The 26,489-nt window shown below is 31.5% G+C and overlaps 2 protein-coding genes across 2 annotated transcripts; both read left to right on the top strand.

Annotated features, from left to right (window-relative positions):
- The first annotated feature begins 303 nt into the window (after positions 1–303).
- On the top strand, positions 304–8,364 carry LOC139490084 (meprin A subunit beta-like). Its single transcript, XM_071276937.1, has 4 exons — positions 304–508; positions 3,844–4,119; positions 5,541–5,675; positions 7,961–8,364. The coding sequence occupies exons 1-4, from the start codon at positions 442–444 to the stop codon at positions 8,362–8,364; spliced, it is 882 nt and encodes a 293-aa protein (XP_071133038.1). The 5' UTR covers positions 304–441.
- Positions 8,365–10,857: 2,493 nt separating this feature from the next.
- On the top strand, positions 10,858–25,643 carry LOC139490083 (uncharacterized). The gene is made up of 8 exons (XM_071276936.1): positions 10,858–11,417; positions 14,916–15,197; positions 18,586–18,642; positions 20,409–20,480; positions 21,301–21,348; positions 22,350–22,409; positions 24,359–24,434; positions 24,775–25,643. The coding sequence occupies exons 1-8, from the start codon at positions 11,090–11,092 to the stop codon at positions 25,466–25,468; spliced, it is 1,617 nt and encodes a 538-aa protein (XP_071133037.1). The 5' UTR covers positions 10,858–11,089; the 3' UTR covers positions 25,469–25,643.
- Positions 25,644–26,489: the final 846 nt, after the last annotated feature.

Raw genomic sequence — 26,489 nt, 5'->3', positions numbered from 1 at the left:
ACATTGACTAATGACACAACCATATCAAATAATGGTGAAACCACATCGAGTAATGACAAAACCATATTGAGTAATTACAAAACTTTATCAAGTCAATACGAAACCATATCGTGTAATATCGAAATGTCATTAAGTAATGACTATTCCATATTGAGTTATATTAAAACATCATAACGTAATGTCAAAACCATATTAAGTAAAGACAAAATATCATTACGTAATAATAAAACAACATAAAGTAATATCAGAGTTCCATATAAGACAGCTGTGGCGTTCCAGACATTGTCAATATCAGTATCTGATATCGGTGATGTTTAAACAATATGAATGCGTAGTTATTCGACTTTAAATTTAAATACAAAAATAAATTTTACCTTTTACAATCGTTAAGTATACATTATTATTATTTACAACGACCATTGTAACTTCCTTGTAGGAAAAATGAATTACATAAGGAATGTAAGGATTTTGTGGACACTTTTGCAGTTTCTTGAATTTGCACAACCATGTAAGTGATCTTTTAAAAACATAATCAAAATTTGATGTTATATGTAAAATTCACACTTATGTTTACAGATGTCAAAGAACACAAAATGAACTATGTAGTGAACTTGAATTATATTCATTAGAAAATATCACACATTAGATACTTAGATGATGTATATCGTATCTTTGATTATGTTTTCTGATTTTTTGCGATTAATTATTTAAAAAAATGAAAATGGAAACGAGAAATCCTTCTCCAAATGTATACAATATCATGCCCAGATGCAAGCTTCATCCGGCTCTTAAACGATAATGCATACTAGGTCAGCGCAAATTGGCGTCAAACTAAACTCCGAAACATATAAATGAACTACAATTAAAAACAAAAAACATTCAGGACTAACACAGGAGAGAGGTTCCTGATTGTGGTAGAGATGTATATATGCGACAGAGTAAAACATGTCATGTGAGATCCCAACCGCCCCTATACCTCTACTCAACGCGGGATGAACGACAACCCAGGAGTACGCAGAGTTAGACCTATGTTTGAACAGTAAATATAGAAGAAACTACAAAAATACATACATTTACATAAGACTACTAGAATACTGCATTGAATGAATATTTTGTAAAAAAAGTAAAATCAAGCATGGTCTCTACTGTTAGTGGTCTTGTTTTACCCAATTATATAGTATAAGATATGAGAACAACCCCCGTATCATGCCAAAAGCTGATTTACGGATATGTATCATATGTTTATTTACAATGCAAAGACACTATTAGTAATCAATATTAACTCCAAAGTAAAAATATATTTCATGATCTGGCAACATTTCTGTAATGGTTTGTCTTGTTATTTAAACTTAAAGCAACCCATAACACAAAAATAATAGGCAGTGTTACTCAATTGTTTTTAGTACCAGTGCCCTGTAACTGTAATAATGAAGCAGCTGAAAACACACTTTAAATCAAGCAAAAAAGGGTACTTTACAATACAACATTTATCGATCTCGAGATTTAGCTAATTTTCTAATCACTAACATGTAGAACTTTCGTCCGTTCATGTATTGCCCATCCCTTTTCTGACTTTCGTCTATGTCACATACCAAAATTATGTATGAAGTTGAAAAAAAAAACACGAAATATATTGAAATAATTGTGATTTAATGTTTAATGTCGGCACTATCAGAATTTATGAAATACATCTCACATATGAAATGCAATTATGGATATAACAATACATGTATCTATTACACTGTTGAAAATCACAGGTGGTTAAATTGTTTGAATCGGTCGTTTCCTTTTGGTTTTTATCCAAACAATATCAGTATCGTGTGACGTAAATTTGATACTTATGTTCTTCAAAGAAGATAAAAATTTACAAAAAGTTAAACTAACATAATGTTCGTAACCATGACATCGTTATCAAGCATACACTGTGTTCTATCTTTTTCCAAACAGAATAAGATGCAATCTTAAACTAAACATGTATACTGGCTTTTTACAAATGTTTTTAGCTGCTCAAAACACCTTACAAATAAAGATGAATTTTGTCTTCGGGTCTTTTTTCATTACTTAACTGCATACGCCTCTTACTAATACCCTTAGTACAATAAAAAAAAACTGGTAATATCATTTTTTAAACCAGGACTTTTAGAATAGTAAAATTAATTTCTTTTAGAGTTTCAAAATTCAATGTAAGTATCTGATAAATTGCATGATCATTTTGATCCTTTCGAATATGTTGGTAGTTTAGATTTTTTAACGCAATATACCATCGTGCGTCATATTCCCTTTTTAGACAATAGTCACACACCTATCTTATCAAAGTGTATCTAAAGGACAGAATGTGAATATATAGATGTATAATGTCGTTTTTAAGTAATGATATTTTTTTTCAATTGCATCTGCTTTTGATATGATGATTGCACTTGATCTGTAAGGAAAGTAACTGAGCACATCTGTTTGCGGACCTGATTCTATTTTTAATTTTTAATTACGAAGAATCGAGCATACTCTTTTGAACTACTATTTTAATTCCCACTGATAGATAGTTTATGTTTGACATTGAGCATGTATCGAAAGAGAACAAATCAATCCATCAAATATGAATACATCATTATATCGATATATTAAAACGAAAGACTATTTATGATAAACGTAAATCAGGACTTAAGTGTTTATTTTTTTTACATTGTCATTTTCGGTGCTTTTCGAACTGACGGTATTGGTTAATCTTAACAAACCCATATTGTGACAAATGACAAAAAACTCCTATTTCATTTGGTCTCTAGTAGAGTGTCGTCTTTTTTGCAATTATACTACAAACTCTAATTTATGAACGTATAGCATATTAGATAATTCTGCCGAATTGTTTTAAATCTGTTCAAACTTCATTCATCACTTTATTCCATTTTCAATATATTGGTGACAAGTTGGTCAGTTTGGGTTATATTTTAACTTCTGGACAGTTGAGTACAGAATCGAAAAATAAACTTAAATCAATTTGAAAAATTCAAACTAGATAAATTTCTATTATAGAATTTGTCAATCTTTCTATAGTATTCATGATATCATATGTCTAGCACAACATGCACAATATGCATACACAAATGTATCAATTTTTTTTGTACATCTTTTTTCTGTCGCTAGATACATATTCCTTTAGAATACTTTTGAAATGTCAACGATAAGGCCATTAAAATCATTTCATATTCTTTCTTTTTGTCATGCAGTTCAACCTTGACTGAATGTTATTGCATAAAAAAAATATGTGTGATTATTCTAAGATTGAGAATGATGATCAGGGTTACATATTAATTGATTATATAACGGGAATGTACCCACATTGCATCTATTTTGAGAGTTTTTCACCCACGTTGTTTATGATTTAAACAAAATTTTCAATTTATTTTGTATATGTTTCGTTTCATACTATATAATTTCACCAATTTAATTTTGAATCCATTTTGAATTATAGCAAAATGTGTTTGAGGAGTACACAAATTGCATTCATGCTTAAATTCCCAACCTTAAAATTGAATAGCAGATGTTGAGTTCCATTTCTTTAAATATCTAAAACAATTTGACACGCTGAATTAGGACGTTATGGCAACATGTCTCGTTGCTATACATTGATATACATTCAATACTTGCGTTTGCCTGTTATGAGGGTCATGTTGTAAAGTTTAATTACGTACTTAATCAGTTAAGACCTTTACCAGCTACATAAAACATAGTCCATTCTACCGGAACTAATGTTAAAAATGGATATGCATATATTGTTTTTCGTTTATTGTGGTTGTTTTTCTTGATTAAAAAGTTCTACCGCATATCCTTCTTGTTAAATAATTTTAGATCATAAAGAATATACTATTCCTGTGAGTTCTACTATTCAGCTTGAATGTGGTGATGGTTTAAAAGTTATTAACAATATTGACGTCACAGTCCGACGAAGCAACACTACATGTTTGACAACTTCTGACGAATGTACCTTACCAGACAATGCTATTGAGAGTATTAACGAAAAATGCAACAAACGGGTATCTTGCAAAGTTGATATACATGATGAGATAATCAACCATTGGTGTTTACAGGACTATGGATACTTTAACGTCTGGTATACTTGCAAAAGTAAGTATTCGACTAAATGTCAGGAAAAGGGTTTTTGATAAATGGGTTCATCTATTTTTTTTATTTTTAGTAAATAACTTAATATATTGATATATATAATCGTGCATAATGCACATATATATTTACATTGTACATATCATATTTTAAGCAATATTAAAATTTACTTCTTATTTCGTATACTCAGTAGATTGGGCGGTTTTAGAGACACATTTTCTCAAGTTCTAACGGTTTCAGGGTATATGTAATGAAGTTGAAGTCAAAATGATAACGAATATATTGATAATTAAGTACACATATTAGTATAGCATCTGCCATTTAAGACATTTGTTTTATTATGTTATACTAAATGCTTTCCGAATTAATGCCTTCGGGAAAACACATGTTACATCAACATGTTAATCCGACTGCTGTCTTTTTGTGATTATGACCAATTAAAAAGATTAAATGGTGATATCGGGTTTCAATGTCAATGTCTAACCTGTATAACACAGTTATTACTTAACCTTTGCTAATGCATAATGTAAAGTATTTATTGTTACGGCCAAATGAATACGACAAAAACCTATATCAGGTGCTCCAGAAGGTAAGTATATCAGGTATGTTGGCCCCTGAGCATTCTTCTAATATCAATGTCATTGTGCAATGACATTGTAAGAACGGGCGAGGATAACACTTAGTACCGCTCCGCTGCGGCGGGGCATAAAATATTCCGACGTTTCCTTATACTGAAATTGTACATACCAGACTATCCCTTCGACCTCTATATGATTAGGTCGAGATGGTCTGATTGAGATCGGGCTGAGATCGAGTCTAGATTATTTAGTCTGGCTAGTCGAGTACAGATCGTGTAGAGATCGTGAAATGGTCGGAATAATCAAATATGTATTCAATTTGTGTTCGGGTTTGAGTTGTGATGGAGTCATTAAGGAGACGTAAATGGTCGAGCTAAAGTTAAAGATATAGCGGTCGGGTAGAAGTCGTACACAGATCCGATCAAGAATTTTGTTACACCATGTTACACATGGTCGTGGAAATATGGCCAATCGGGATTATTGAGTTGATCTAATCGGCAGTGTGAACCTACCTTTATTTTAATATGTAATACAATTTTACCTTTAACAACCATAATAGCTAGACTAAATATGAAAAAAATCTTTTACCGCTTCCCATGCAATTAGTATAAACTTCACCACTTCTTTTAGGAAATCATTTTTTGTCATTCAAAAACACAGACTTTATCGTGTCCAACTGCAAAGAATGATGACTGAACGCTTTTAGTGTAACTTCTTCTAATTATTTGATACACATATATGCTTTACTAGGCGGATGGTTAAACACGTGTATTATAATAAGTTCATGTCTTAAAACTCTTAACACATGTTACAATATGGCATTTTTTTTATATATGTGTTTATTTGCAGCAATAATCGATTTAAGCTGTGATTTCGAAGCAATCTTGTGTGATTGGTTGCCTTTACAAACAAATAATAACTTTCATTGGAAACGAGGACTTCGACCGTATTATCGGTCCCCAAAAGTCGATCATACAACAGCATGTGAGTATTTCCGATTAATTCTTCCTTTAAATGATTTGCTTTCTATTGAATATCGCATTATTGTGTACAATAAATGATAGGTATAGGAGGATGTGGTGTAAGTGCCAATGAGACAACTCTCCATCCAAATAACAATTTTAAAAAAGTAAACCATAATAGGTCATCGTACGGCCTTCAGCACGGAGCCTTGGCTCACACCGAACAACAAGCTGTAATAGATAGATACGTAATAACGCTGTATTTTTTTTTTATCAAGGATGTAAAACAGTCTCACAGAAAAGTAGACAAATACTGTATTGTATTATTTGACGAACAGATGTGAGAGTTTTATGGTACAAGGAATGATGCAAGTGTTCATGCAAGGCATGCGATAGTCCACGCCAACAGCATCAAAACTATATAATTGAATATGAAATAAACCACAGAGAACAAACAAATAATGTGAACATACATTGTATTAACCACAAACTGTATATTAAACCACATAGAAAAGTCTGAAACTAAAGTAAGCAAGCATACAAGAATAATAAACAAACAAAAAAGAAAAAAACAAAGAAAAAAAACCAAAGAAAAATTGTTTTAATATTACATGTAGATCATGTATTACGAATAATAGCAATAAAAACAAAAACGTTAAAAGGAGATGACATTTCTTAACTGTCTGTTGAATGAAGGGAAAATATTTCTGCATATCAAGCTGAATCTGACACGACAGTTCGGATTTTATATAACATTTTTGAAGGTTTTTCTTGTCGTAGAACACACCGAGGGGTGTCAAGATTGATCAAATGCAAGACCAATCGTAAGGAGGTCTTTCTGTGAGCAATCCTGACACCACCTACGACACGAAAACCCTTCAAATATGCATTATCTGACTTATATACCGTCAAAAAAATATTATTTTTATAAAGATTTGCAAAATTCAGTATCCTAATTTACCGACCACAACAAAGTGGGATATTCCTTTCTTATGCGTTTAGGTTTTAATACGCCTTACGTCTCATTTAGAATGTGAAATAAAACTCACTAATTAATCTAGATATAAACCTTTTCAAAATGATCATCCATACACAATAAAAATACTACTGTAACTGCATGAAGAAAGAAACAAATTAATTGTTACCATCCGATAACGGGGTATGACAAATACAAGACACATTGAAAGGAATTAATTGTATCAACTTAGTTTAATGAATAGGGGGGTATGTTTTTTTTTAATTTGTAATGACATTCCTATCGCGGAAAAGTGGTTATTTTTTCAACAATTTTAATTGAATCGAATGAAAAGTTCAGAAAGATTGTCTTTTGAATAGCAATACATTTTTTTTTATAGATGATCAGGATAAAATTATATACCTTCCCCACCCGACCCTATTGTGAGCTACGTGAATATTATTCAATAAAATATAAGATTATCTTATTAGTTGATCATTTGATAGAGTAAAAGTTAAACATAAATTTAAAAAAGCGAAGAACTGACACGAAGACAAATATAAATACATGGATGTCACAATATGATTTCCTATGCAGTATGTATCGTCCTGAACATGTATGAGATATTTGCCAGTGGACGTTAAGCAAACAACCAACAATCAATCAACCTATTCAGTGTGACTAAATATGATTTTCAAAAACTTACACGCGATTATGTTAAATCTGGCTTTATTTTATGAAAGTCTATATTAGAATTTATCTCACATATATGATAATGTTTCTGTATTGTATCGATGAATTAACAAAACTTCATTTTATATTTGTTTGTAAAATTAAAATGCAGGCAAAGACAATTTCTTTTACACCTATCATCTATTGAACTTTATAAAATAAGTTCCGAAATCGGCAACAAAAAACTATCAGACGAGTAAAATTTTGAAGTAATTTATAGATTGTATTTTTATCAAGGAAAATAACTACCTCATACAGGTCATTATTTTATGCCTTGGAGCATAATTATATCATTGAAACATGGTATCGTCCAGGTTGATTCTAAAAAAGAATGACCTATGGTTCTGAAAGAAAAAAACTCCATATAGGTATATCAATGAGATCTGATAGTTACGATACATATATTTTTGAAAGCAAAACAATTATACTTACTTCAAAAAGATCATACTTTGAACTATTCTTTTATGGTAAAAAAGAAGGAAAATAAAAAAGATGGCAAACATACATTTTTCTAATTAATACCTATTAATATAAATTTACACAGGTTTGAACTAAATACAGGTTGATGCGACTCATTTCTTTTATGTATGTACTCATCTATAAATTACTCTATACTTCAGCAAGAACTGGTAGTTACGTTTATACTGAATCATTTTGGTCGACAACGGATGAAGGTGACACTGCAAAACTAGAAAGCGGATACATAGTTGCAACACAGCAACAGTGTCTTTCCTTTTGGTACTTTAAGACAAGCTATATAGACAGTTTATATATACTCCAAAACGACAATATTTTGTTACAAGTACCAGAACACGATTACGACAAATGGAATCACATTCAAATTCCTTTGCAGATGACGACATATAAGTCCTACAAGCTTGGTTTTGAAGTAAAACATGGCAGCTACGGTTCATATGGAACGATAGTGATTGATGATATTCTTATTGAAAATCAAAAGTGCAATTGTAAGTATGAACGTACAGCATGGTTTGAAACAACCTCATTATACTTATTGTGGGCATAAGTAATATATTTGTTACTTTTTACATTCGAAAAATTAATTTCCATCATTGACACAAATCATTTGTATCCTTATATTTTCTTGTAAAAAGATTCATACTTCAATGGAGTATATAATTGCTATCATATTATTCATTCATTCACCGAAGCACTTAATTATTAGACATATCATAAATACATAAAATGTAGCTGAATCAGTTTAACTAATAGACGTATGAATTTACACATTCAATTAATGGTCCTTGTGTTTAATATTCCCTTAATATCTTGCATAGGAAATTGCAACGCTTCGATAAGCACGGACTGCAAAAAAAACATCTCAACATAAACTGTTACTACAAATAGGATTGTATGCGTACAAGAAGTACATAGATACTACAGTACATGTATATTCGAAAGGGCAGATGATGAGTAGACGTTAATTTTGGGGGAGTGGGTGCCGGAGGATATTTTCCTGATTGATATTTTATCTTCATCTCTTGCTACGCATGCTGATTGTTTTCCCGCCATGTTTCCACTTTTTTAAAAATTGTGTCCTGATTTTTTTTATGTTGCATAATATTCATTTGCATACTGTTATTTGTAGTTTCAGTAATCACTAGGCCAAGTTATTCGTTTTGAAAAATTATCGAGCCCTCCGAAAACAAGTACACGGATGCCCCACTCGCACTTTCATTTTCTATGTTCAGTGGACCGTGACATTGGGGTTAGAACTCTAATTTGGCATTGGAATTAGAAATATCAGATCATAGGGAACATGTGTACTAAGTGTCAAGTTAATTGGACAATTTCATCAAAAAATACCTTGACCAAAAACTTAAATTGAAGCGGGACAGACGGACAAACGGACGAACGGACCCACATACCAGAACACATAATGCCCCTCTACTATCGTAGGTGGGGCATAAAACAGACCCTGTTTCATGTAGATAAATTGTAGTTTTATTGTGTGGCGGTTACAATTTAATTGCATGAACAGTATTAGATAAAATAAAATATTCCGCAGTACCCTTGTTAATTGCTTTTCTGTATCATTTATCCTCGTGTACTGATTGTCTGACTGTTTTAGCGTTAACAGTTTTTATCTTGTGAAGGTACCAAAGGGTTTTATCACACTAAACGCCACTTTTATAGCGCAAGATGCAATTATCATGTTTTTGTTTCATAATTGAAAATCGATGCTCAAAACTTAAAAACTTCTACAAAAGTTGAGATTTACAGCCAAACACTGAAAATATATCTAAGATATGCATGTATATTTCAACATTCTTCTCGCGATATTCAAGTACTTATCAATGATCAGGGTTTTAATCAAGAATTTTTTTTCGGACGCAACTCATGTATAAAGGGGTCTTTCATTGTGGATTTTTAATATATCATGTTTTAATAAACAAAATGCATTGTAATTGAACAGTTTTTTTTGTGAGTAATTATGTCAAACTTGCGTTTCAGCTTCAATTCTTAAGTGTGACTTTGATAGTTATCCATGTATTTGGAATAATGATGATTCAAATAAATACGTTTGGAAAAAACAAAATGGTGAGCCTCGATACTATCACACGGGTCCATCGACTGATCATTCAACTGCATCTGGTAAGCACATGGTTTTCTTGAGCCATTTTATAGTCAATGAAATATCATCAACAGACCTGTAACAGTATTTTTTTAAATATATTTTACAAAACATTTGAACCAGCAAATAAACTGTTTCTACATGGAGTCAACTGAAAATGTCTCCAATTTACTGTTGAGTACTGATATAGTTTACTCCTTTGTGTATTTGTTCTTACTTATTATACTTATCTCATTATAAAACTGGACAACACATCGAGTTGGATTGATGAAGTTGTCGTACTCATTGTAATGGAACGTACAAAAACAAAATTATTTTTTTTCAAAACACTTTCCGGACACATTTATTCAGCGTTTGAGCTAGTTATCTCAAGGTATTAAATTATGATTGATCCTTGCCACAACTATATAAAGACATTGGCAAACTAGCTTATGCCGAAAAAGCATGACAATCTTGAATGTTCCTTTCAGTCATTGGTGATAAAAAAAATCTGACACAAGAATAGTCCTTTTTGCCGCCAAAAAGCTTTTGACATGCATGTAGTTGCACTCGGCATAATAAATTCGGTAGATTGACATTTATATTAATTGGATTTTGTTTTTGTATTTGCTACCTTTTTTCAAACTGTTATCTTTTAACTTAAATTTATTGAAAACAAATTATTTCTGTATCGCAATAGCATCTGAAGATTTTGCAAGCCCATTCAATGACTTTATGCAAATAAACTGTTTATTACTTCGTGCGACAGTTAAAGGATGCCTCTTTTACATCAACAAAAACACTTTTATAATGGCAGAAATATGAAGTAAACAAGTGTTGTTCTATTTTGTGTTTTTTTATTGTTTTTGTGTTTAAATCTGCTTTTCATTTGTTTGAATTTAAATTAAATTATATTTTATGCAAGAAATGTGAAACATTATTTGTTTGTGCGGAACCACTCATAGTTGATGTCTTGGACTTAGGTGAGTCATGCATTTAAATGTTTAACGAAGTTCTAAAGTATTGTTTGAAGTCTTTAAAAGAACCACGAAATAAAATATTCGCTAGAATACAATGTTTCCGTCATTCCCCAAAAATTGGTGCATCTACAGTATTTATGCAAAGATTGTTATTTTAAGATTATTCTTTTCTGTACAATACAGATAGTGGATATTATATGTATTTGGAAAGTACCGAGGATACGGTTGCATTTCTTGAATTTCAAAGAGTCGACTTAAATGGACGTGGAAATTTTTGTTTGACGTTTTGGTATCATTTGTATCAATATTCTGATTATATAAAAGAAACATTAAATGTCACACTTGATAATGATCTTGTCTGGACGGAAAATGGAAACCAGGAAAACAAATGGAGAAAGGGAACGATAGACCTTCACAATAAAACAAATATGAGTATCAAATTTATAGGCATTCTAGGTAGTGATTATTGGAATACTATCGATATAGCTATAGATGATATTTCTCTAGCTGAAGGAACTTGCACAGGTATGTTATAATGATAGTCAATGTATCACGATAATGACCAGTTTTTCAAGGACTATTATGTTTATTTCATTGAGAAACCATGTTTTGGAAAATTCTCATTAATTCAAAATGCCTAAAGCGAACTCGAGTAGTTGTACGATCTCTATGGCAAAGAGTGAAGACACGTCGTAGAAATACTGCCATTCATTTTAGTGCAATTTTTCAGTATATAAATACTTAATCAAGTTATCTTTTGTTTTATAATTAACGAAAACATATAATAAACAATTCAACAACTTAAATATGATATTAAAAACAGGAACATGTTTTATGAATAAACTCATCATAGATACCAGGACCAAATTTAGCATATACGCCACACGCGCGTTTCGTCTACAAAAGACTCATCAGTGACGCTCGAATCCAAAAAAGTTTAAAAGGCCAAATAAAGTACTAAGTTGAAGAGCATTTAGGACCAACATTCCTAAAAGTTTTGCCAAATACAGCTAAGGTAATCTATACCTGAGGTAGAAAAGCCTTAGTTTTTCAAAAAATTCAAAAATTTGAAAGGTACATCTCTCTAAACAGTGAAACCACGCCCCACCGGTCATTAACAGAGAAATCACGCACCAACAGTCATTATCAGACGGAAATCACGCCCCAACGGTCATTATCAGACGGAAACCATGCCCCAACGGTCATTATCAGACGGAAACCACGCCCCAACGGTCATTATCAGACGGAAACCACGCCCAAACGGTTATTATCAGACGGAAACCACGCCCACCGGTCATTTTCATGTAAAAGTTCGTTAACGACTGGTTTTCTGGTCCGTTTTTATCTGAATTTATTACTGAAGAATAATGAATGGCATGTGACTCCTTTTTATCCCATTAGAGAATCTTATTCTCGACCGATATGAAATAACAATTGTTACAAGTAGACACGAATCAAGCGCCTATATGCTGTACATGAACATGAAACAATATTCGTTCAATACTAAGTAATTGGCCCTTGTATCTAAAATTCAAAACCTAATTGAAATTATTAAACCTTTAATTGCCCACCCTTTACACCAACATACTACATAACAAGTTTAACAAACGTTTTTTAAGAAATAATACTAAACAAATGATAAAGACACGCTACCAAATTACAGTTTTTGAATATCGTTCTACATATTTAGATAAAGGTGAACAAAAAATACCATTTCATATCAACGAAGACATGTTTCTGATCGACAATGTATTTGTTGAATAAGAGGCAAATTTTTCCAGCCAGATGTTAACATTCCTATGGGAACCCATTTTGCGGCTCTCCTGGCTGAACTTTTTCTATTTTCATTTAAGACGGAATTCCTTCAGAAACTTGTAGAAAACAAGAATCTGGATTATTATTTTTCAAAAAGAGGAATTTTGATGCTGTGATTTCCATAAACAATCCAAACATATTGCATTGCGCCCTGTTAATCTATCCTACTAAAAAGAGATTGAAGAACTCACAAATACAATACAGCTTTTTCAATATTATTTATAGACAGTTAACTCCCATTTGAAAACAGCAGTCACGTCAGTACTATACATAAAACAAATGAGACGATTTGAATTTTGAATTTATAAAGTTACCTCACCTTACATACTTACATGTAGCAGCAGTGAACTAACCCGACCCACATATGTGGTATATAAAATGCAACTCTTACAAATTTCATGAGGCAACAGCTGCTTCTCAGATATTGTAAAATGCATCGGTGTCTGACCAATTGATACTGGTCCTGGCGTGTTTATGTATGATGCAATACATGGGGGTTTTGACTTTTAATCTTTGGACATTCCTGGTGCAGGTGTTTCCTAGGGTGCGATCGACACAAAGAGTTTGTGAAATGTTGTGTATATTTTGTTTACCCTTGTATCAATATTTATTTATTTGTAACTTTATCGAGAAAGTGAATGTTATATACGGTATGTACGTACAATCAATGTAACACACTTTTTGTCTTGACGTCATTGTCAAGTTTACTGTTTTTTAAACAGTATTTGTTGGCGTTTTTGTTGGATTAATTTGTATTATTTGTGTATGTTTGTTTTTATTTTTAAGTCAGTTGTGTTGTATGTCTATGATATTAACTTACACGGTTTTTGGTTGCCGAATCCTAGCTTTTTATTGTCACATCAACCTTAAATGCCAATTTTATCAATATAACGGAACTATACACATCTGGTGTAAGAGTGGAGTTTATGCTACCTATAAAACTTAAAAGTTATACTCAGATAACAAGCAAGTAAACCAACAACTTTTTTTTTATATTTTTCTTATTGTCATATATATAACAGTACTCGAATCTTCACTTTAACATCATTGAGTCGAAACAGCTGTTCATGTTTTACCTTAGCCGTATTTGGCACAACTTTTTGGAATTTTGGATACTCAATGCTCTTCAACTTTGTAATTGTTTGGCTTTATAAATATTTTGATATCAGCGTCACTGATGAGTCTTATGCAGACGAAACGCGCGTCTGGCGTACTAAATTATAATCCTGGTACCTGATAACTATTATCAGTCTCTGATGTATCATCAGATCAGAAAACGGTACTCCTGAACTGAAACAACGCTCCTAAAAGCATTCGTCTGGGATTCAGAAGTTATTAAGAAACTAACATTTCAACTAACTCAGGCAGAGTGACTCAGATGGATTGTTGGTCATATATCTTTTGAACTGTCCGATTTTTATGCATCCTATGCTTTTTATTATAAGTATTCGTATTTCCGGTTCCTGCCAAAGGTCAATACTGAAAAGCAATGGATCGATACCACTCCTAGTGAAATAGCACTAATTGGTGACATTGAACAGCCCAATAACCAGTATTTTCTTTTGATACGATTAAAACAATTATTTCTTATATAGAACGTTCATAGATAATTAAGAAACTTATATATTCAAAGTTGACCTTGGATTGATGTGGTTATTATATTGAGGTACATTCAGCTGTTACTTATATATCAATTGCTTAAGTACTCGGCAATAATCGAACCGAACGAAGTTAAACCTCAGATGAATGCAAATCATAAAGTGTTGTTTTTAAATCTTTATCAAACAGATAAATAGATATAAGAAAATGAGATAGCTCTCTCATCCAAGTTACAATTTGTAAAAGTAAACCAATATAGGTCACAGTACGGTCTTCAATAAGGAACTTTGACTCACACCGAACAGCAAGCTATAATGGGTATCAAAAATTACATGTGTAAATAGTATCAAGACTTATAATTTAATAAGCCAGACGCACGTTTCGCCTACATAAGACTTATCGATGACGCTCAGATCGAAACCATGTGTCTTATCTATATAAAAACGAGAAACGAAAACAACTTCACACAAACAAGCGACAACTACTGAACATCAAGTTCCTGATTTAAGTTTTAAAAAGTAAGGGAAGTCGGGATTCAAATTTCGTTCTCGATTAGCATGTTGTTTGCAGTACAAAGCTTTTCTTGTTATACTTCAAACATCTTTACAGGGTTACGTTATCACGAGGAAATGTGTGTTCCGATAGACGAAAAAACGCATAATGAAACTGAATGTCCTAAAGGATACCTTAACTTTGCGGATTTGCATTTGTTATTTGACCCAGAAAAACAGGAATGTTCTAAAATATACAATCAGACTAAAAATCGTCTTTTGGAGGAATGCAAAAAAAGTTATGATTCAGAAACATGTTTGATTGATTTGTCAACTGATACAAGTGATTATCCAGAATGTTTTCAATTGTATGATTATCACATAATTCATACATGTGAAGGTGAGAAAATAGTTTAAAGTCTTGTCAATTAAAACGGAATAAGAAAATTGTATGTTTAAATAGTTCATATGTATATCCTAATCCAAAGCGTTTTGTAATAGGAGTTATTTATCCCTATTAAAGCAAAACACCCAACACATTTAATTTTGAATTAGCTAGTTCATGCACGCAGATAAATGTTCCATATTTTTATTGTTACTCGTTTGTATGTTTTACTGGAAAACGAAGGGGGATGTCATACATGTTAAGTCGCCAATTGAAAGGAAACGTAACATATCAAACGGACATTAAAACCCAATAAGTCATCCAGAGATTGATAACACTTTGTCGAAACATGGAAGGCAAAAAAAAAGGACAATAAAATAAAATTAAAATAAAATAAAATAAAAATATGTTGTTTGAGTGTTAAGGCGACACCTCTCCATCTAAGTCATAATGTGTAAAAAAAAAATAAACCGAACAGCAAGCTATAAAAATCTTCGAAATGGTTAGTTTAAAACAGAGCAAACCAGAAAACCAGAAAACGAAAAACAATCATAAACCACATAAAAAACAACAACCTCTCAACAACAGGTTACCGACTTACATATAGGACGGGTGCAAACACCCTGCGTTTAAACGTTTCAACAACCGCCAACGTTTACCCTAACTTGAATCAGTAGTATTACCTTACAACATTAAAGGAAACACTATAAAATATATATTAAAGTGGCTGTTAAACAAAATAACGTACACAGGTAACTTTAAATAAAATTACTTTGTTTTAAAGAGTTCGGAATTTCTTTTTACAAAATCAATTGGTTTTTCATAGTACGAGAACAGAAATGCAGTGTTATCGTATTACTAAATAAAAGGTGCATGGTACATTTAAACATAGTGAGACGACACATAGCACTAAAAATGCAATCATTGAATAACAAAACTGCATAACATATTGTGTCAACAGGTCAAATTAACATCAAAGTACCATTTGAGAGTACTTCCAGTTACTGAAAGCTAGATAAATGCGCAACACAATTGATATAACATAATCATGCATCAGCGGCTAACATCAATTAAAACACTTCAAAGAGATGAAATGTTTTAACACCATGGACAGTCAAAGAAGTATAAATTATAGGTATCGGCAGGCTGTAGGATAACTAGGATTTAACCATATAAAAAAATATTGCATATATAGCTAAAGACAACACAATTGCTTTTTACGTATCTGAGATATTTGTTATTTATGATGATAAGGAGATCAACTTTTTTCTGAGACGCGTCCTTGATTTAGACATGTTAATATTAGCCAACGCCAAAGCCAGTATTCTTGTTCATCAATATAATATTAATGTTAAAACATTACAAAACAGCCAAGGAACACAACCAATAGTTAATTTTGCAAACGAATAATTTGTTTATCAATATGATTGACCAATAAGTTTGAACCCTAGCGATGTAAATATTTGCTCAACGGACCTCCTGTTGAAAGTGGAGTCAGATTTGGTGTGCAATATGTATAAATATGCCAATGGTTTCGAGTTAAGACCGATTATAGCTAATTATTCTTACTTACTATAAAATCACGTCGACTCTTTTTCTTATGTGTTATATGCCTTATATACAGACTAAAGACAAATATGTAAGAACAGCTGATTATTTAAAGCTCTTCATATTGATTTTTCATCCCTGACATTCACATATTTTACGATTATTAAGGAAAATCTATGCATATCACTGAGGTGGCACAAATGTGCTTCTTTAATTTTTCTAGCATTAGTGTAATTACTACTCTGTTAGTTCCTGTAGGTATCTTCAGTACAATGGTCGATGCTTTGTCACTGACATGATGTTTACTGTGCGTTTCTAAACTACATCGTTAGGAAGTTATTTAGAGGTTTAAACTCCACGAGGCAATATCTAATAGTTCTTGTAAGTTTTTATGTCTTTTATAAACTATAATGGGCTGATGATTAAAAATGTCAGTGTTGTGTGAAATAAGATTCCAGTGTTTCATTATTATATTTTAGTTTCTATATAGATGGGTTGAATTTTGGTAACAATGAATACTAGCGGTTGCGTCTGTTTCCCTTGGAGTTTTGTTAACATGTTTTCTCTTTCTGTTTTTGTGCTTGATAAAAAAAACATCGTTTATTTCAGATATTTTATATCCTCGTTTGAGCTTCTAACTGTTTTTACAAATGTATGCCCTTGCTTAGTGGAGTGGGCATTAAGTTTTACCCTTTTTTCTGTACGTATACCGTCTGTCCATCCTTCCGACCATATCATGTACGTCACAAAGTTGGTTTTCCATTCTGTAACTTAATTATAAGTTAGCCTCAACCGATTGTTATGAAACTTATACACAATGCTTATTACCACATAATAAGTTATGCCCCGTTATAAACATATAAAATTGCTGCATTTTTCGTTTCCATTCTCTAACTTCAGTTTGGCAAACTGTTTGACTCAACCAAATGTTATGAAACTTATAGAAGATGCTCATTACCACATAATAAAGATCAATTAAGTTTGAAATTTGGTGTGTCTCTGTTATTGTTCTTGATTGATGCCACTTTATAAACATAAAAATTGCTGAATTTTTATTTCCGTTCTTTAACTATAGATTGCCTTAACCAATTGTTATAAAACTTAGACACAACGCTTATTTTCATATATAGTTCAGGTGAAATATGCACTAGTAGGTAGTCAATAACATCATCTCCTTTAATAATTTATCAATTTGAATAGTTTGAACGCTTCCGGTGAAAGTATATCCTGACAAAGTTCTGAGAAGTCAACATATTTATAATGTGTTTTTACATTTGTATCACATTTTCTTTTCTTTTACTTGAAACTTTCCCTGTGGCAATATTCCTTGCAATTTAATTATTCATAGTAATTTTAAATTACTCTTTTCATACCTCCTTTTTAATAATCGAATGACTAAAGCGTTTGACAAAAATATTGTTGATTTTGTTTTGTATATCTATATCTATACTAAGTCTTGTAAATATACCGGAACATGATTAAGTACAATCAAAATACATCATTTGATAAAATAAAATAGCCGATAACCATGACTAGTTAAACAGTTAGTTTCTGACATTGAAACCTTGATGAATCGCGTTCTGATAGGTTTCTTAAAGTTTGGTAATATATCTTAAGTAAGTTTATCATCCTTCGATAGCTATATAGATATTAAATTATTGTTCAGATGGATAGACGCGAACTGTTTTACAATTACATACAAAAATGCCGACAGGACTTGCATTGTTTTAAATAGAATTGTTCATACAAATATTTCGTCATATACATACAGTACCTGTTTGTTAAAACATCGTATTCCCAATGGCCATCGTTTGTAGTTATTAATTTAAAAAACAAAATAGACGTATATTTTCAGACGAAGAACTTACTACAGTTTCGTCAGTTATTACATCAAAAAGATCTTCAAGTTCAGGTAGGTTTGATTATTAACAAAAAACGTATATGAATTTATATTTATTTTTGAAAAACTATTTCTTGTCTATGTTCTTCGCCCCGTTTTCATTGGAATTAAGCGTTACTACTCCAAGATAAATAACAAATACGGAACATATAATAGTTAAAATACAAGCATATTACATATTGTAGGATACAAAATATTACCTAACTACTGTATTATGCATGTTACGTAACATACATTAATGTATTAGCTAGAGGTATAGGAGAAGGGTATATTTCTCACAAAATATGTTTAAACCCACCGTATTGTTCGTGCCTGTCCCCATTCAGAAGTCTACGGCATTTTTAAGACTAATAAGATTTTAAATTTGAATTCATATATGTTTTCGAGTTTAGTATGACGTTCATTTTTACTGAACTAGTTTTTTTTAAAGGCCAACTGGCGCCCATCTACGGGTGGGGGATCTTTATCGCCGTGTTGTAGACCCGTTGCTGGCCTTCGGCTATTTTCTTCTCTTTGGTATTTTTTTTTTTAAAACTTTCCCCATTGCAATTCTTATTTATATGTATGATGTTTTCGGCATTCACTATATCCTTATATTATAGAGTTCCGTAAATAGAATGTGTGTGACCCATTGTTTGTATCAATCAACAAAACTTACCAACACTGTTAGATTGGCTTGAGTTTTGAAATTATTTATCAAAATGTAATTGCATGTTACAAGTGTTACGAGGGTCATAGATTTCAATCATGTACTTCATTATCATGGAAGTCTTTTGAAAACATCGAAGCAGCCCATCAACACATGTGTTTTATAAATTAGTATTTGAAATACTTGGATTGATATTAAATTTTGCAACGCATGGACTCTTTCCATTAAAAAAGAATAAAAGTAAAGATTATGATGCAGACACTTATTTCAAAATCAGGGTAATGCCGTTTGAATTTAGCTACTACTTTTAAAACTATACTTTGAAAACTAATATAATGGTTGTAAATTGTTGTAATTAGTCTGATCTTATCACCTTTACATTTCTAGGAATAATATTGGTTAAAAGCAACCATGTGTAAACCATGTGAACTCGTTTTTTATTCGACGAACCAACTATAGAAAAACAAAGATTAAGGAATATCCATTTATGACTGAAAATCAGCAAATAAAAACACACAAAGAGCAAATAAACAGCAACAAGCACATTAACAATTACAGTGTCCCGTGTGTTTGTCTGCTTTTTCATGTATTTGTCTTTATTTTCGGTTAAAGTCTCTTGTTTCCTGTTTTTACGTACGCAAAAACTTTGATCATGCTCGTCATCTTCTATATCAAAACGTCTTCCAATATCTAATTAATGAATATACCTTATTTTTGAGGTGATTGATTCGAAGCAAAAATACCAAACTTCTATATAACTCACATACAAATTGTCGATGAAAACATTTAAAGAACGTGAACTTTAAACAGCTCTACAAATGATGAGCGGACGATTAACAGTTGTACAAAACATATTAATTGACTTTGTTTGGCAGAGTCACAAACGTTTAAACGACACCATTAAGTATACTTTGTCGGTGAACAATTGAATACTAGTCCTGTTTGTGCCCTGTCTTGATAAATATTCAGAAACAAATGGTCCGTATATTGTCATTTAAGTAAATATATACGTATAACTGGGCTCGCATGGATTATGATCTCTAAATGTTTGTTCGAGTTATAACATTTTTATCTTATTATCAGTGACGATTTCTTTCTACAATTGTTGAAGATATAAATCTATTTTCAGACCAAAAATCTACACCAGTCTCATCAGATATTACATCTGGAAGAGTAACAAGTGAAGGCATGTTATTGTGTTGTTCGTTATTTATTTTGTACATCATACATTATGGCTTTTCTTTTGGAATTAAAACACGAGATGACAAAAGTGTGTTTTAATATTTCAATTCATAAAGGATTTTAACACACGACGTTTAAATTGTATCGCACTTCGTGAAATTCATTTCCCTACGATTCTCGAATATCGTCATGCGTAATCCATTTAAGGTGGTATGGGAGTCTAAATTAGGAATGATAGAATTTTTTCAAACTTTGCAAAAGCGTAGTATCTATTGATATATGATCAACAGTATAATAAAAATGATATGTTATCGCGCATTTTCTCAAGCTACAGGTTGTGACAAAATGACAAATTTTGTATCGATCATACAGAAAAAAAAACTCATTATGTAAGTAGAAGCTAAACTAAATGATAGAATTGTAAAATAAAATACAATAAGATAGCTTTTAGTAAATACTTTGAGAATATCAAAAGAAAAGATAGGGTCACCGTGCTTTTTTTCGAGCTAAAATACAAAAGAGCAAAATTCCATGTAGATTCCCTCAGAAAATGCATTATTTCAGAGTTACCTCCCCTTAAAATGCGAATTGAAAAACATTACAAATCAAGCAAAAAATAATCTAAACTTTGATATTTATAAGTTATTATCCTATAGATTTGTTCTTTTAAATGCAAATTCACCTTAGTTATCTGCATTCCTGCATCAAATTTTGCTAACTAGATTGAAAATCCTCACTTAGGATTCTCCGTTTTTTACAATCCAAGATGACGAAAGACACCCATACCACCTTAAACAATAAAGTCTAACTAAAGTATTAATAACAATTATAATTTTCAGCTGTGAAAACTACGACATCATTTACCTCAAGTGAGAGTTCAAGTGCAGGTATGGTTGAATATATATATAACATAAAAGGAAACAACACTGGTCATCTTTGCATTTAAAAGTGGTTTAGATGATTTCGGATGCAGTTTACTATGTATGCAGTCTTGTAATCCTGAGTATCCTCTATACGTTAAATCTTATCTTTATGATTAAAGTAGTGTTGCTTCATGAAAAATCACTATATTGCCAGGAGGAGATGGCCATTCTAAGGATTGATCTGTTTCGGATGTTGGTTACCATTGGTTACCTTAAATTCTTCGATGACCGTAAACTGTTCTTTCAATGAGTTCAATCATAAAATATTTATATCACAAGTTTTATCATTTTACTCAATGAATAAAGTAGACATAATATATTGATCATTTTGTAAAAAAAACAATTTAAAATTGGTTATTGTTATCACTTACCAGGATATTCAGATTTACATGATTTAATTATTCTTTTTTTTCCTGCTATGTTAAAGTACTCAAATACAAAAATGTTGTTGATTTGCTGCATATATCTGCGCATGTTACCAATTTTATAAACACGTTAAATATAAACAATTATATGCTGCATTTCCGGCTACAATATCGTTATATTAAACCAAAAGAGTCTCCGATGTATCAATCACAAATCGATTCCAACGATTGAAATTGACTGAACCTAATTAACAAAACACTTCGTGTCAGCAATGTATGTGTTTTTACATGTGTAGTTATTGTGAATAAGTTACAAAATATTTGATTAGAACACACAGAACGGAAAAACTATGCGTTATAGAAGAGTTACTAATTAGATGACAGGAACCTGAACCATAAACATCTTACCTTTTATCATAGTAATCGGTCGCCTTAAAATATTGTATTTCCAAAGAAACCTAAGCTATTAGTTAAGCACTATTTCCTATTTATTTCTCATCTTTGTTATGTGAAAGTCATAAGATAATCAAATATAAAATTAAACACAGTGATAGCGAGGTTTCAATAGCTTGTACTTAGATTTATCATGTTTGTTTACAGTCAGTGATGAGACTATTACTGCAGCAAGAGCAATAGTCAATTCAAACGATTCAGAAACAGGTAAACGGTCTTTTTTATACTTTAATAAAAACAAAGTCGACAAGTAAGAAAAGCTAAATAACAAATAAAGTTAATGAATTAAAATTCAGAAGTAGCAAACAATATGGAAGGATAGACAATGAAAACATACGTACACTGGAAAACAAATGGCGTACGTAATGTCAATATCACTGCGCAAACACTGAAAAGCGCACTTACAACCATGCGTCTCCGTGATTTATAAAAGGCAAATATGGTTTGAAAATGCCTCGATAGAGATGGTAATCAATTGATGGTTGTGTGCTTATGTTCCAATAATGATGAGATCAATAAATCATTCAAATTATGATGACTAAATTGATTTAGTATCTACTCTAATGAAGTTGAAATAGCAGATGCCCAAAGTAGTAATACTTGATATATTGATTTACAATTATTAACTGACAATGAGGTCGATTGAGAATATCATTAATGGTACCATTTTGTTGGCGCCAAATGCACATTTCGATGACTAATTTCTTTTCCGTGATGGTCAGGTCAAAATATTAAAATTCTTATTAAAGAACGAAACAAAGAGGACACGTTTATTGAAAGTAATACTTGTTTTTCTTAAAAAAAAGTGTTATAAAGTAGTCCGTTGGTTTTCCCAATTCAATTGTTTCACATTTTTTATGGCAGGGCCTATTGTAGCTGACCATACGGTATAGGTTTTGTCATTGTTGACGGCCGTCCGGTTGGCTATATTGCTTACATCTACTTCGCTATTTTGATTACATTCACTTCATTTGAACATTGGTGAATAGTTTTCTCATTGGCAATCATACCACATCGCGTTATTCTAATATCCATGCAGAAGCTTTATAAATTACATTTCACACATCTTGAAACGAAGGATCGTACTTCAGGTACAATTAATTATTCCGCTCCAATTCTTATTTACTTTTTAAAATTTGCATAACGTTAACGTTATGTCTAAAACTGAACTTTGGGACAAAAGTGATGATTTAAGCTTCAAACTGTAAACTTTCAATTGACATGTAGCATCAATTTAGTAGCGCCTGCATACGGAGTATATATCTTAAGGGTTATTGGATGTTCTAGTTCTTGCGTTCCCTATTGTGATTTCCTTGATAGTTGTTGCTTCAAATGAAGCTATTAAACCAATGGTTACGGATCATGAAATTTAATCTTTTCTAAACCTGTTTGCTTATAGGCGCTATCATTTGTTTGGTGACCACTACCCCATTTTTGTTTCTAAGATGCCGATGGACACTTTGTTGAGTAAAACCGTAGGTGTCACATGAACCTGATGTCCCTTCATCTCCCCTGTCATCATCTTGTTGTTTTTTCGTCGCTTTTTACTTTTTGCCATGATGTTGTCTGTTTGTGTTAGACTAATGAGTTTGATTATCCCTTTTTACATCTTTTGCCTTTGTTTTATTTTGACTTGTCCATGGTAATGAAGAATCGTGCGATTTTATCAAAATCAACACGATGAATGTGATCAGTGAAGTAGAAAATATTTCAATCAAAGGCTCGAGCAGCCTTTTTCCTGATTGGATTGCCAGAAAACTGAAAAAGGTTCAATATGTATGAATGGTTATTGAATACCAATCATATTTTTATTTACAGAATTCAAAGTTAAAGCATTTATGGAGTCATGAAAACCACCACTTAAGACTATACAGTTTACCGGTCTAACCAATTTTTCGATTTTAAAGAGTTAGGAAAAACATTAACAAAAACTATTTTCACTCATTTTTACTGGAAAATATATTGTTCTTAAAACTGAATAATAAAACATTTCACAGCCTTAAAAACAAGTGGGGTTGCAGAATGGATATACCATGTTTTGCTTGCTTCGGCAATGACATTGACTGTTTGAAATATTAATTTACGCATGTTACGGTGTTCTTAAAACTACAACAACCATATATAATGTGATATAAATACTTTTTTTAATTTGGCAGGTTTGACTGTAGGCCTGGTTATTGGTGCTTTGTTACTAGTATTTGCTGTTCTTGTGATTATTATTCTGATAAGAAGGTATATTTATTATCCATTACTAGAATGTTAAATTATTCAACGTATTATCGACGTAATATTCTTGGTACTTGATAATTAACATTTCACAAAACTGTTTTCACATTAATATTTGATTCCGTGTCATTAAACCATGCAACTTATACGCATGAAATACTAAAAATAATATCTGCTAATTTCTATTAAAATTCAAAATATTGACTGTAAAGGGACAGCAATCAGCACTAAAGCTTCAATCAAAGCGTGTTTATTGGATTGACAAATTATTCAGACATGTCTTATTTGTATATAAAAAATTTGATTTTGAACACAGAATATTTCATTAACAATTTCTATATTAAAGGCATACTTGGAGCAATCCAAGAGAAAAAATAAAAAACAATATCGGAGAAAATGACTATATTGGAAGTCAAGACATAGCTTTACCACTAGCCGCTAATCACTCGAGACATATGCAAAATACTGGCAAATATAACGGGAGTAGTGATACTAGTCTTCGTGCTAATGCTCATAACAATCACGACTACACAAACGTAGGTGCAGTGAACGGTTTAGTCAATGATGATGTTCAGGTACCTACATATGCACGCCGTCAGGATAAAACATTTGCAGACAATCACATGCCGAATGACGATGAATATGCGGTCGTTGATCCTACCGCTGAAACAAGTTGCAATAAGACTACGTACAACAAAACTGGAACAGAAGACAGTTATATGGTATTAGACCCAACCCAAACGGGTTTCAATAGACAAATACTTTCTAACACTCCTGTAGGCTTTGAGTTTGTAAAGCCTGTTCATGATACAGAGAACAAAATTATAGAAGATGATCAATATGCTATATCTGATGGAGTGTACGACCATTCAGGAAATAATCGTCACAAGGAATCGGAGAATAACATTTATAACCATACCGTTGATACTATTTACGACTCCGGAAGTCACAAAAGAAATGAGCAAGGGAAAGAAGATACATATGATCATTTCTTTGGACAAACTACAGAAGATGATTATGATATATCAACAACTGCATAATTTCAGTTGCATACACATATTATATATATTTATTCGGATAGACATTTCATGTTAATCAAAACTAATAATTTTCAAAGTAAATTTAGCTGTTTCGATAGCGTTACTATGAACTTAAGACGATGAAAAATTTGCAATATTGTAATTGTTTACTTTCGAAATACGAACTTTAATTTTAGATCCTCGTTGTAACAATGCCTGTTTTTCTATATTTTTACACTCGTTTCATATTTTGTGAATGTTTTATATATTGTCGTTCATGTTATTAGTACAAAATGTTATCATGATATTCGAGCTCATTTTTAATACCATGATTTCTCTATTATATCGATTTCCTTCGTAATATTTTTTTCTATTTTCAATTGTCAAAAATAAAATCTATGTGACAGTGGAATGAGGATAAATTAAAATTAAAGTTAAATATATTTTCGGAATTAGGTTCAAATTTAATTTTACCTAGCATTAACGACCAAAAGTGGTTATTTACAAACATTAAAGTTAGCAATCCCAGCTTTCTGTTAAATTCTAGGTGCTACAATATGTTAACTTTAAAACACGTATACTCATTTGATCAAATAGGACTAGCCAATAAGACCTTGTATTTGTTCATGTTTAAATACCATTGAAAATAACTTTTACATAAAAACAGTAATGGTTTTTTTTTTCTTTTTTTTCGTAACTTGAATCTATACAGAATATGTTTCGTAATGACTTGAATTTTGATTCGAGGTCTTTTGAAATACTAGACATAATTTTTTATTAATATTTTGTTAGTTAGCAAGTAAAAACATCGACATTTATAACAGTTAAAGAATATTGTTTTATACGGACTAAAACATAAAAAGCTCGTTTAGTATTCATTCGTTGCTGCAAAAATTGTAATATATTGCAAAAAAACCCGACGATTTTCAAATAAAATATCCAAAAATAGTTGCCAGATCCGTGAGTAAATACGTAAACCTTAGCAAATTATTATGTTTTGTGTATTTTAAATATTCAAGACATTTAAAATTTCAAAAATTAC

This window comes from Mytilus edulis, chromosome 9 (assembly GCF_963676685.1).
Source record: "Mytilus edulis chromosome 9, xbMytEdul2.2, whole genome shotgun sequence".
NCBI lineage: Eukaryota > Metazoa > Mollusca > Bivalvia > Mytilida > Mytilidae > Mytilus > Mytilus edulis.
This window is presented reverse-complemented; position numbering and strand designations above follow the sequence as displayed.